Source organism: Zosterops lateralis (genome assembly GCF_965231275.1).
Source record: "Zosterops lateralis genome assembly, chromosome: 1".
Classification (NCBI taxonomy): domain Eukaryota; kingdom Metazoa; phylum Chordata; class Aves; order Passeriformes; family Zosteropidae; genus Zosterops; species Zosterops lateralis.
Window position 1 is genome coordinate 25,951,025 of NC_139762.1, and position 12,263 is coordinate 25,963,287.

The 12,263-nt window shown below is 38.7% G+C and overlaps 1 protein-coding gene across 7 annotated transcripts in view; it reads left to right on the forward strand.

Moving 5' to 3' along the window:
• Window positions 1-12,263, forward strand: part of DYNC1I1 (dynein cytoplasmic 1 intermediate chain 1) — a 211,567-nt gene that overhangs the window by 23,980 nt on the left and 175,324 nt on the right. For 5 of the 7 annotated variants that reach the window (XM_083878319.1, XM_083878323.1, XM_083878322.1 and 2 more), the window contains exon 2: window positions 11,345-11,459. In XM_083878319.1, coding sequence (XP_083734445.1) covers window positions 11,352-11,459 — 108 coding nt within the window. In that variant the 5' untranslated portion in view covers window positions 11,345-11,351. Of the gene's footprint in view, window positions 1-6,592; window positions 6,635-11,341; window positions 11,460-12,263 lie in introns of those variants that run through there. The other 2 variants (XM_083878321.1, XM_083878320.1) reach the window with 2 other exon arrangements.

Below are 12,263 nucleotides of genomic sequence, written 5' to 3' on the forward strand. Positions count from 1 at the left end.
TGATTTATTTTGGATCTTAGCTTGCCCTTAAATGAATTAATTCTTTGTCCTTTTTTAGCTCAAACTGCTCATAGAGCTTTGTCACACACTTACAGCACTTTGTTACAGGCTATCTCCACTTTTGCCAGTCTTCATTGCCTAGGAGCACAAATTACTTCTGCAAAAACCAGAGAAATGATAGTTCAGGTTATATATGTTTATGACTGTAAACTGTGTGATGCATTCAACATTGAATGGCTTAAAAATCTATAACCTTTTGGAATGAAACAAGAAATTTGACCTAAATCATACCCCCTAGTGTGCAGTTAGCTATTCATGTACATAATCTGCTGCACTTGGCAAAGCCTGTGAATGTTGTATTCTTGCCTTTCACTATCTCCACAGTAGTAATAATAATACAACAAAAATTGTGCTGATGGGATAGGAGGGTATTGTACTGGAGACAAAATAAAAAAAACAGTGATGCCATTCTCTCTTTGTACTGAAAGAGCCCGTGGGAAAACTGTCCCTTTATTTCCCACAATATTTTCTTTTTCACAGAAAGCTGAATAACAATAAAATGCAGGAAAGCCTAGTTTCACAGCCTTTTAGGTCCTCTGAAAATATTTTAAAAACACCTTGTGCAAATTCAGTACTTTGTCTAATAATTATAAATTAAAGAGCCTTATGATTTTTCTGGTACGTTTAAAGCATAAAACTCAAAAGATGATAGTACACTATATTCTTTGTTAGGGGCTAAAATGGAAAAAACCCCTGTGTTTCAGCATTACTACTGGTGCTGTCCACACCTTTTACAACAGCCTTTATATGCATAGCACTTACTGGGTATTATTGTTTACTTATCAGTGACTCTGGGGACAGGGAAGTAAAAAACTCTGGATTTCCACATTGACAAACATATGAGTCTTTTTGAACAAAATTATAATGAAATGCAGCAGTAATACTAGTATTGATTTTGAAGTCTTTAAATTGAGATCAAGCCTTCTCAGTGTTCATTCAGTGAAGTTTAATCCAGTTTAACTTTTTCCCCAGAAAGTTTCTGATCTCACTAAACTGAGTGATGAATTAGGAGTAAGTATGATTAAATTTGGTTGTCTCCCATTTTTTTGTGTTATTTTTCTTGCGGCACTGTGTATGTGTGTGCGTATATATATATATATGTATGTGTGTGTATATATATGTCAATAAGATTGCTGTGCTTTCTGATATCATATAATGTCCATTTTTTGCTAAAGGATTAACTTTAACTATTACCCAATTACTCCTGTGTTCTCTCTGGTTCTCTCTTCTGATGCTGCAGTGATCTGTAGAGTTTTTAATCCTCAAGACTACCTGTTAGAACCAGTTTAACAGTTTGATGTGGCTGAAAACCAGACATGGACCATTTCTGACTGCCTTGTGGACCTTCAGTGGTCCAGTATTTTGACAGCCACTAGTAAATGTTGATATATTTTCCAAAACTATCTATATTGTGTTCCCCATTTGAAGAACTGGTGGTCCCTAATTAATGTCCTGGTCTCAAATTCTGGAGCCAAGGTCCTGGAGTACTGGGCCATGCACTAAGGCTTGGTTCTGGAGGTGTCCCGCAGTGTGTTCCAGGGTTGTGATTGCCCAACATTTAGGATGGAGATTTGTTTGCTTTTGCTCTCAGTCAGCCCATTTGCAAATCTTCTTCTCCGTGGAAGCCAGGGCATTTGAGAGATATGTGTGTGTTGGAGAGAAGAGCTCATGTGCAGCTAGCCTTGCCTTTGTAGGAGGCTGTGCTTAGAGTGCAGAGCATGTCCACATCTTAAATTCTGGGAGGCATACTTGAATTCCCCAATATGGAAGGTCTTATGGTGCCTGGGAAGCTCAGCGGCATCTAAGTGGACAAAATGGTGTGACAACAGGAATTAAAATTGCTGTCCTCAAAAATCAGCTTGGCTCTCACCTAGCTCCTGAAGAACAGGCAGTCTCTAAAAACTATTTTTTTTTTTTTTTTTTTTTTTTTTTTTTGCTATTTTTGCCCTTTTCTGATGTGTTCTTACCCTTGAGTCCCCAGACTCAACAGCCAAAGTGTCTACTCTGTCTCTCTGAGGCTGCTCCATCTAGTTCACATTCCTCAAACCCATCTGCCAGGTTGTGTGCTCCATGCCGAGCTGCCGCTGACAGCATCTGCTCCTGGTTTTAATGGGACTCACCTAAAGGAGTCTCAGGTGTTTTTACTTTTGCTTAAAGAGATATTTGCCTTCATCTGGGCTCTGACCAGCAGCCTATATGTCTTTTGCAGTAAATTCCTCTCCAGTCTTTCCCGCTGAAGCTGCTTCACATAAATTTAAAAGTATTAAAGTTTCTTTGGGTGCAGCAGAGCATGTGGTAGAAATAGAAAGGACTCTTCAGCACCTTGCTTCAAATGCTCAGGAAGAAAAAGGAGTCTTTGGCTCCAGATACTAAATACAGCATTGTATTGTAAACTAAACAGTCACTGCGTATAATATAAACTAACCCTGAAACAAAGACTAGGACCCAGGGGCCTCTGTTAGGGATTAATGCTCACTCTCTTGCATCTGCTTCTTCTGGTCCAATGAATCTTTGCAGGAAAGAAATTAATACAAAATAGCTTCAATGATTAAGAATGCAATCTCCATTCCTCCAGTCCTTCTCACTCATTAGCCAACAGTCACCCTAGGAATGTGGTTTTTAGTCTTCTCAAGACAACTCCCCCCTGCCCCCCAAACAAACTACAAACAAACCCCCAAACATGTTTCTCTATTTGGGTGGAATGCCTTAACCACAGAAAATATAAATGGAAGGCATAGATTTCTTGATTCGTAGTCCTCTCTCATATTCAAATTCTTCGCGTATGTCCTTTAAATTATGCTGTTAGACATCTGCATTTATCAACTTGCCTTGTTATCTGGACATACCTTTTTTCTCTTCTGTCTATCAACAGGGATGTTTGGCTAAGGCAGGCTCTGAGCATTCATCTTGCTTTATTAGTATTGTCAGATAAGCCCTGGGAAGTACAGAGAGAATGGTAGTGTTGTTTATTCTACTTTTTGAGAGCTTTCTGTATATTTATTATAGCCAGGGCTCTTCCCTGCTTTCTAAATCTTCAGCTGTCTTGACTTCAGAGCTGAAATCAATGTGTAGTATTTTTAACCTAGTTATGTCCTTACAGATATCAGCAGCGAAGCAAAGCATATTTTGTTAAAAGAAAGAAATGATATCTGGGTAAGTCTTCCAGCAAAACCTGTGTGATGGCAGCATAGCTTGTTCTTTGATGTCTCTCTGGCAGTTGTCATAACTGGGTTAAGAATCAGACAGTAGAGCTTGCATTTTTCATGTTTGGGTAAATGGCTTTAAGTATCACTTTGCTGGCAATGTACCACTAGGGTTATCTCAGGAGGAGGTTGGAAAAGTCAGAGGGGTCAGTTTTACTCCCCATATGGAATGAAAGTACACATTTTAATGGCTGAAATATTTTCAGGATGGAGAAAATGAGTTTTTGTTCCACTTCAGGTGAGACTAGCAGACATCTTGAAGCAAAATTCAATGTTAGCTTTTAGTAAATCATTAAAATTACCCCTGTGAGGCACTTTGGTACTGTTATGATGAATAAGATATTTTGTATAGGTTTTGAAGGAGTGATCATATCAATGATAGCAGCAGATATCATTGACATCTGATCATTGTATAAGAAATACATACAAAAGAAATTGAAATCAAAGATATGAAATACAAGACTCTCACTTTTCTAGATAAGTGACCTGCACCTTGAGGTTTAGATTGTTACCTCTCTCACATCATCCATGTCTAAAATCTTACCAATTTACAGCTTGCATTTGGTTGTCTTTTAATGTCAGGAAACACCTTTAAATTATCCTGCTAGGTCACATCTTCTCTGGGCAACCTGTTCCAGTGCCTCACCACACTCACAGTAAATGCTTCTTTCCTAATAGCCAATCTAAACCTACTCTTTTTCAGTTTGAATCTCTTTCCCTTTGTCCTGTCACTTCATGCTGTTATAAAAAGTTTCTCTCTCTTTCTTGTAGGCTCCTTTCAGGTACCGGAAAACTGCAGGTAGGTCACTCTGAAAGCCCACTCTTTTCCAGGCTGAACAAATCCAAATCTCTCAGCCTTTCTTCAAAGGAGATGTACTCCATCTCTCTAATCAACTCGGTGGCCTCCTCTGGACTCATTCCAACAGGTCCTTGTCCTTCCCGTGCTGGGTACCCCAGAGCTGCAGCACTCCAGGTGGGGTCTCACCAGAGCAGAACAGAGGGGCAGAATCTCCTCCCTGGCCCTGCTGCCCACGTTGCTTTTGGTGCAGCCCAGGACACGTTTGGCTTTCTGGGCTGTGAGTGCCCATGGCCTGGTTGTGTCCGGCCTCTCATCCACCAGCAATCCCAAGTCATTCTCAGAAGGGCTGCTCTTGATCTATTCATCCTGCAGTTCCTCTCTGGAGCAAGCTAGGAAATTCACGAAAATGACACAGTGCAATGAGAAAGACCAGTTATTGTGTGGGGAATGTAGAGTCACAAAATTTGGAATTTTGTTATTTCCATTCCCAGCCATATACAGAGCCACATATGGAGTCCTGGGCGTTACTGCAGCCAAACAGTAAAAAATAACAAAGATAGAAGCTGATAGAGAGGGCAGTGACCAAGAATGCTTAGAAATCTTCTATTCTACAAGATCTCAGTGTTGTCAAGCATGCAAGTGGTTGCTCTGTTAAAAACATCTGCTCTTTGTAGCTGGGGCACAATTCCTCAGTTAGATCCCTGGGAAGTACAAATCAGTATTGGCTGCTGCATCATTGAGGACCATCAAACAGCAGCACATCTGAGATCATTGTGCAGTTATAACTGTGCTCGTTTATGCTTATTGAGAGAAAATCCAAGGTATTTGAAAAGACCTATTTAAAATTCAGTTTTCTTTGAGGTGATGTATGCAGTTGGTTCTGTGGAACTCAGTGTAAAGGGAGCATATTTGGTGCAAGATGTGCAGCATTTTGCTAGAGTGACTTGTTTGTATGAGTCCTTGAGTTCATTCTGCTCCTTGCTGGAAGGTTGTGTTTCTTGCTTATCTCCAGCGAGTTGTTGCCAGCAGCTTCTTTCCTTCAACCTTGATGGCTCTTCCATGGCATTAGGTTTGTTGAAATTGAAAAGATCACAGTAAATTGAAGGCACTAAACAGGCATGAGAGAAAGGGATCACAAGAAGGCATTGCTTCATTGACACTACTCCTGGTGCTGTAAGAATGGGAAGTAGTAGAGTTCTGCTCACATGCTGCTTTGTGGGGACCCTACAATTCTGCTGAAACTGTGTTAATTTTGTAGTAGGGCCATTATGGAAGAACAAGACTGAAAAGATTAAATGGTAATAGATTGTAAGGGATGTGTAACTGAGCAGTTGTGGGTACATGTTTTATACCCTGTCAGCATCAAAATAAATAGGCTAGAGATGTGCTGACCTGTTGCATAGCAACCAGGAGGAAGCACAGAACCAAATCTCTGGATGCTTGTGATTTGTAAACCTTTACAGAACAAAGTACAAGACCTTTGCCTATCTGCTAGAAATGTTCAAAAGCTGAAGGATAAAAATGGTATATTCCCTGAAATGTAACACTTGACAACCATTTTTATTTATAGATAAATACACAGATGCAGTGTAAAAAGCCCAACTATTTTGCCTCAAGGTTATGTAGAAAAAAGACTTAGTCTTTCCAATTTTACTTGACGTTTTCCTGAATTCATCACACACAGGATTCCTTTAAATACTGCAAATGCTGAGTTTTTCCAGCTGCAAATATTTGCTCATTGTTGTGATTTGGTAAACATTGATATGCCCATTTAGCAAAATTATTCATATTATTCTACTGAAGTCAAGTACAAATTCTGATGCATGATGAAAAGAGGCACTTATGTTTATTTAAAAATTGCTGTTGAGATGCTTCTAGCCCCTCTTGCCCGTTTGAAGTGTGTTTCAAACACTATTTTCAAATGAATGCGATGTATTGGAATGGATTTATACTAGGCTAGCAACTCCCTCTAGTTCCTTGCAGACCAAAGATGTTTATCTGTTTTGTACAGTTTCATACTTTGTATGCACACTTTACAGTGGTGGAAGTCATAGATAGACCTCATGGGATTATTTTTTTTTCTATTGTAAAAATATATAATATTCCTAACTGTAGGAAAGGTGCTAATTTGTACCAAGTAGAGATAAATATATACATTATAGAAATAAATGATTTTTTTCCAGTGGAACACTTCATATGTCAGAGTTCCAATAGTAATAGTACTCCCACTCTATAAATCCATTCTTTTAAACCACAACCAATGAGTAATATATTTTATTCTGCAACATCCTTTGCATTTCACATGAAATTTTGCAGTTTTGGGCTCAAGTAACTGCCTATTTAGAAAGGTATATGAATAATACATGTACAGCATCTCTAAATGCTAGATGGTGCCTATTTATTTTAGAGAAGTATATTAATGAATTAATTATTTATAGTTAGTTATATAGGATGACTAATGCCATATGTAACAGTATTTAATAAACCTCTTTGATAATTGCAATGGAGATAATAACGAAAAGGGTAACACAAGGAAGTCACAAACCAGGAAAGACCTCAAGGCTCCTGAAGGGTAAAATTTCTACTCCTTTTGGAAAATTTTTTCTCTAGTGCAGCCTACTGAATGAACAGCATGTAAAAATCCTGCAAATACCAAAAAGAAGTAAAATTTGTAGGCTTTTTTTAATGTGCTACCAGATTTAGAAACTTAGGTTCCTTTTTAGATGAGCTTGGTGAAAGCATGCAGGCAAAATGCTGTTCTAGCAAATACAAAGAACAAGCTTGAAGAGAAGGGAGATCTTATATATTGTTTACTTTTTCTACTTAAAAAGTGCACTGTTGTAATTATCTTTTTATTTGGTATACATTGGACATTTTGGGCTTATTTTTTCCTATATTTAGTCCAACCTATGTACACATCTCGCAACTCTTTGCACCTGTTCTTCTGGTCTTACTACTCTTACAAGTATCAACTTATTGGTACTGAAATTGAGGTAAAACCCTTTAAGATACCTGTGACTGTTTCTGCTGTTAAGTGTTCATATAAATGCTCTGAAAAAATAACTGCTCAAATATTGTGATATTAATCACTGATAAAGACCTTGTAGCTTATAAAGCTGAAGTAAAACTGGCTTGCACCTGTAAAAGTACTTGCATGACTTTTAGTCCAGTTGAGGATAAAATGCTGTTGTTTGCATTTTTATAGTCTTACTGATACCACAAATGAAATGGTTGTGAGATGTTACTACCTGTAGGATGAACTTAGTGGAGAAGTTTGGCACATGTTGTGTACAGAAGAGAAGTTTATGCAAACATCATTATTATTTTAAGATTAATGTAAATTGTCTTGCAAATACCTTGTTTCATACAGTGAAAAGCTAAAAGAAACTGCTGGGAGCGTTTTAAGGACAGGATTCTTCTCACCCTGTCTGAGACATTAGCAGTGGAGATTTCTAGAACTTAATATAGGTCACCCAGGGTCCTTTATCATCATTAAAGAGGAATTTGTGACTTTGGGGCATGCTTAATCTTAGCTACTTTTAAACATCTGCTTTAGGAAAAATGGAATCACATCCTAGGATCCCCAGTTTCTTTTGATTTTACCTGTACTGGTGGTAGGGATAGCTCTGCATGTACACTGTGGGCATCCAGGATGCTGTGAGCTAAGCCAGTGGATGATGAAGTCCCAGAAAGCAGTCCCTGGAAGCCAGTGCTGCCTGTGCACAGGCCTGGGTAGCTGCCATCATGCTGGCTCTGGTCTGTAAGTGGAATTAACTGTGTTTCCAAGCCTAAGAGGGGACTCTGAGGCATGTTTAATGCACATGGGGAAAACTGACAACTTGAAAAGGAGCACTCCATTTTGTTAAAAGGCATGCCTTGAGGAGCCAGCACCTTTCTTCAGTATCTCAAAGGAAGGAGAATTTTCTCTGAGTATTGGGAGTTCAGGCAGGTGTTTTCTGTGCAAGGTCCTGATAACAACAACCTGTGCTAGCCTGTGTGGCAAGCTCTTCTGGAGTGGGAGGACTCTCTCTCCCCTTTTAAAACCATGACAATAAACTGGGCCAAACAAAGAAAAATTGATCTAAGATCTAGGATTATGCATCTCCCTTAAAGAGGGGGAGCCCTAGGCTGTTGCCCTGCTATGATAATTATTTTTACACTTACTCAACATTCAGTGTGTTTGCTCCTATGTGTTCCTTCTCCCACACAGGGGATTTAATTGCTTCAGTACAAAATGTGCTCCTTAGTGATTCTCTCTGACCAGTGCCTTCTCCCACGCTGGAGATTAGGTTGTGCATAAGCCTTTGGCTGTCATTCTGCATGACAGAGAATGTTAAAAGTAAATCTCTTTTAGTGTTTGCCTTTATCTCTCTTGGTGTGGCACGCCTTTTGGCACTCAGAATGGCTTTTATTAAAAATTTGCTCCCAGTAATGAACAGTGTTAACTCTGTGGTTAGTGCCAAGTGGAGTGATAAGTATATTTACCTCCTTACATTACCTCCTGCTACCAGCTGGCATCTAAGAAGGGTGGTTACATACCCTTGGTGTTCAAATTGTGCTAAAATTGTAAACAGCCAGTCTGCAGGTTGGTAAGCTGTCTGGGGGGCTCAGGCACGCCTGTAATATATTCAGGATGAAAGTATATAGCTGAGCTCTGGCAACATTCTTTGAAGGAAATTTAATACATCGTCTTTGTTGTATGTAAGATCTATTTTGTTAAAAATAGAGCAAAGTTATAATAGGATTTGATCACTCTGACTGGAGCATTATAAAAAAGGGGCCAGGCACTAAACCATTGATGCTTAAATCAGGGGAAAAGCCAGTTAGCTTCCCTGACATTAAGGGAATGAATTTTTAGAAAGCCATTCATTGATATCTAACAAACAGCTTGAAAGGGATGCCAAACCCTCAGGGTTTCTGTCAGTAGCCTTAAAATGCATTTGCATATTTTTTGCATAGAAACGGGAGCTCTCTCTCAGTTGCCAAACTGCAGAACTAAAAGGATGCAAAAACTCTTATCTAGTCCAAAGGGCTCTGAAGAATAACTTCATAATCAGAATTCAAATGTGCAACAGATTAAGAAAATGACTTCAAATGGGATTTCAACCATATCTAAGAGAGACACAGGAATCCTGAACAGATTGGTAGGCAGAACACTACCTGCGCTGCCAATAAAATGCTTGCTTTTTTCTCTGGGTATTTCTCATGTAAAAAAATAGCTCATTGATGTCAGCTGATCACACAGGTTTAATGTTGTTTAAGGTGCTACTGCTTAGTTTTCTTGACATCAAATGCAATTTTTTTTCTGACAGTTTTGATTTTCTCCAATTGATAATCAACACTTTTATGGATAGAATGAGAGTGATGGAGGAATAAAGAAATGGTGGTCCTCCACATGCAGCCAGTGTATCCAGTGATCCCGTTGGATGACAGCTGTCCTTCCTAGCAATACCATTTGCTGGCAGCTGTTGTGGATTGAACCAGAGTCCCCTGGCCTTGAAAGGGTGCCTTGCCAGCATGGGCAGCTCTGCTGAAGTGCAGAATCTGCGACACTGTGAGCTGGAGTTTGAGCTGCTCTGCTGCCTGTCCTTTTCATTAAATAGTTTCCTTGTCTGATTCCAAATGTTATTCTATTCTTTCCTTTAAGGAAAATGCTTCCAAAGACAACAAAGCATTTGGGGCCGAGATTGTGCTTCATGTGCAGGTGATGTTTTGTTGGCAATATCCTCCATGTCACAGGCTAACTATGCTTTTATCATTCTGAGGAGGAAGCTGATGTCTGCAGTGAAATTCATGATGGGTGAAAGGGCCATGTAATTTTTAGCAGATAATTTTCCTCTCTGGTCATCCACCCATCCAGGCAGTAATATGAGTAGAATTCTCATTATGCTAATGGAGAGTTGACATTCAAATTTCCCATGCATCAAGCGAACAATATACTTCTATTGCGTGTACATGGCACTACCATTGATCTGATTGATTCTGAGTTGCAGCAGAGGATATGGCCAGTGATGTGTGAACAGAAAAGGCACAGTTAACTCTTTTCATGAATGGCTACATTAGTCAAAACTGTATTTGAAATAAAATCCTAATAAGAAAATTAGTATTCATACAGTTAAGTCACAGTTCATAATGATTATGATGTTAGAAAATCAATAAATAATCTGTGACTTAAGTTATGGATTTGTGCAACACTGGTGGGGTTTTAAAACTGTAGAAAAAGATTGGTATCATATCTTCTTTAAAGATCTGGCTCTATGTCTATATAGTATGACTTTTTCTATTTCTTTACCCTTCATTGTCAAGGCTCATGTACATCAGCATTGGCTGACAGAGATTTAAAAGACAAAGAGTATTTATGGCTTCACATCACTATTCTAAAGAAAAGTGAGTTTAAATGGTGGAAGAGGTCTTTCAGTATTTCAGAAGAAATGTTTTTTGCCAAGTTTGTGTGGTTGGCGTCAAATCAGGAGTGTTAGGCAGGTCTCCTGTCTCTTGGAAAGATGATCTGAACTGACTGTTCATCTGATCATCTGACTGTTGGCAGGGCAATGTGCTGCTTTGTTAAAGAGAAACTTTGATTTGCTGGGTTGCCTGGTTTTGTGCCTTGTTTTGTGCAGATTCTTGGGAGAATGGCCCAGCTTTCCCTGGAAAGAGTGGAAGAGATTCCTGGGCACAACAGCTCAGAGCTTGGTGAGAGTTAATGTGAGAAGGATACTGAGACTGAACTGATGGTCTGTGTGGGACTATGTTGGTGGAACAGGGGATCCTGCCTGGCAGCTGTGAAAGCACCTGCAGAAGCAAAAGCTCTCCTGTTTATATTTTTTGCAAGTAAAATTATTACTTACCTAAGAAGTATGGAGCTGTTTGGGGCAGCTCTGATTCTGGTACTTGAAATCTCTTTGTAGATCTGAGTTCTAAAGTCTGGCAGAGCTGCTGAAGATCATGGAAATCAAAATACTTTAGCTTCACTTTGAAAGCATTAAAGCATTATTTTGAACAGCAATAGGTTTGCTTCACAAAGATAATTCTGTAGTAGAGGCAATCTGAAAATATATTCCACATTTGATGATATTCTAGTCTGGTTTCTTGAAATGAAAATTGTGAGGAAAATATTCCACTTTCTACAATGTCAGTATGGTCCAAGGACGAGTGTTTATATAGAAATATATTTGTTGCAATCTTAGAAGCCTTGCTTTTGATATAATGAACTATTTTTTTTTCAGTAAATAGGCTAATCATTCAATTTTCACCTTGATTTCCATATTTTTGTTTCCAGCAGAGTCAAAATGTCAGACAAAAGTGATTTAAAAGCAGAACTTGAGCGCAAAAAGCAACGTTTGGCTCAGATAAGAGAAGAAAAGAAACGGAAGGAGGAAGAAAGGAAGAAAAAAGAGGTAAATGTGCAAAACCACCTTTTAGATAGCTCATGCTTGCACAAGGAGCTTGCTGAGGTTTTGACATCTCAGTATTGTACGCCCCAAGGTATCTGTCATGTGGAGTGGGATACTCAAATCCACATCAGACTAACCTTAAAATCAAAAAGCTTATTTTTAGTCAAGAATGTTGGGGTGAGGGAATTGCTTTTAAAACCACGGCGCTGTCAAATGACAACAGTTTAGACAACATGATGTGCATGTGTATGGAGAAAGAAAAATTGATTTGCCACAATGCTTTTTCCTGGGCTCTCCTTCAATGGAAAGGGAGTGGAGAGTGGGGAAAGACAGAAAGAGGACTCACATTTTTTCAAGCCATTACAATCTAAATATGTATTTTTGTACTCCGAAGACTAGTTTGATTACTAGCTAAGGTAACAGATTTACAATTATTATTCTCCAGCAAAGTAAAACATAATTGCAGTTGCATTTTCCTTTCTGGCATGGGTGCATCTTTCAGTTCTGTTAAAGTTTGATTGACATATTAGTTTATTTGTCCTTGACAATATGCATTAGGTTTATCATTAAGGGATTTGTACTTCTTTTTATTCAGTCACTTAGTGGAATAGAGGTGAGAATTGACAGGGAGTGGATATTCATTTTCATGCAAAGTCAGAGAAGCATTAAGTGATTATGCTTCCTTTCCTTCAAATGTCAACACTTACTATAGTTTAAAGCACCTGTTATCCTTTACTAATAACTGGTTTCCTTTTAAACTGACACATTAATATTGTACATGAATTTCATGGAATTACCGTGGAAATG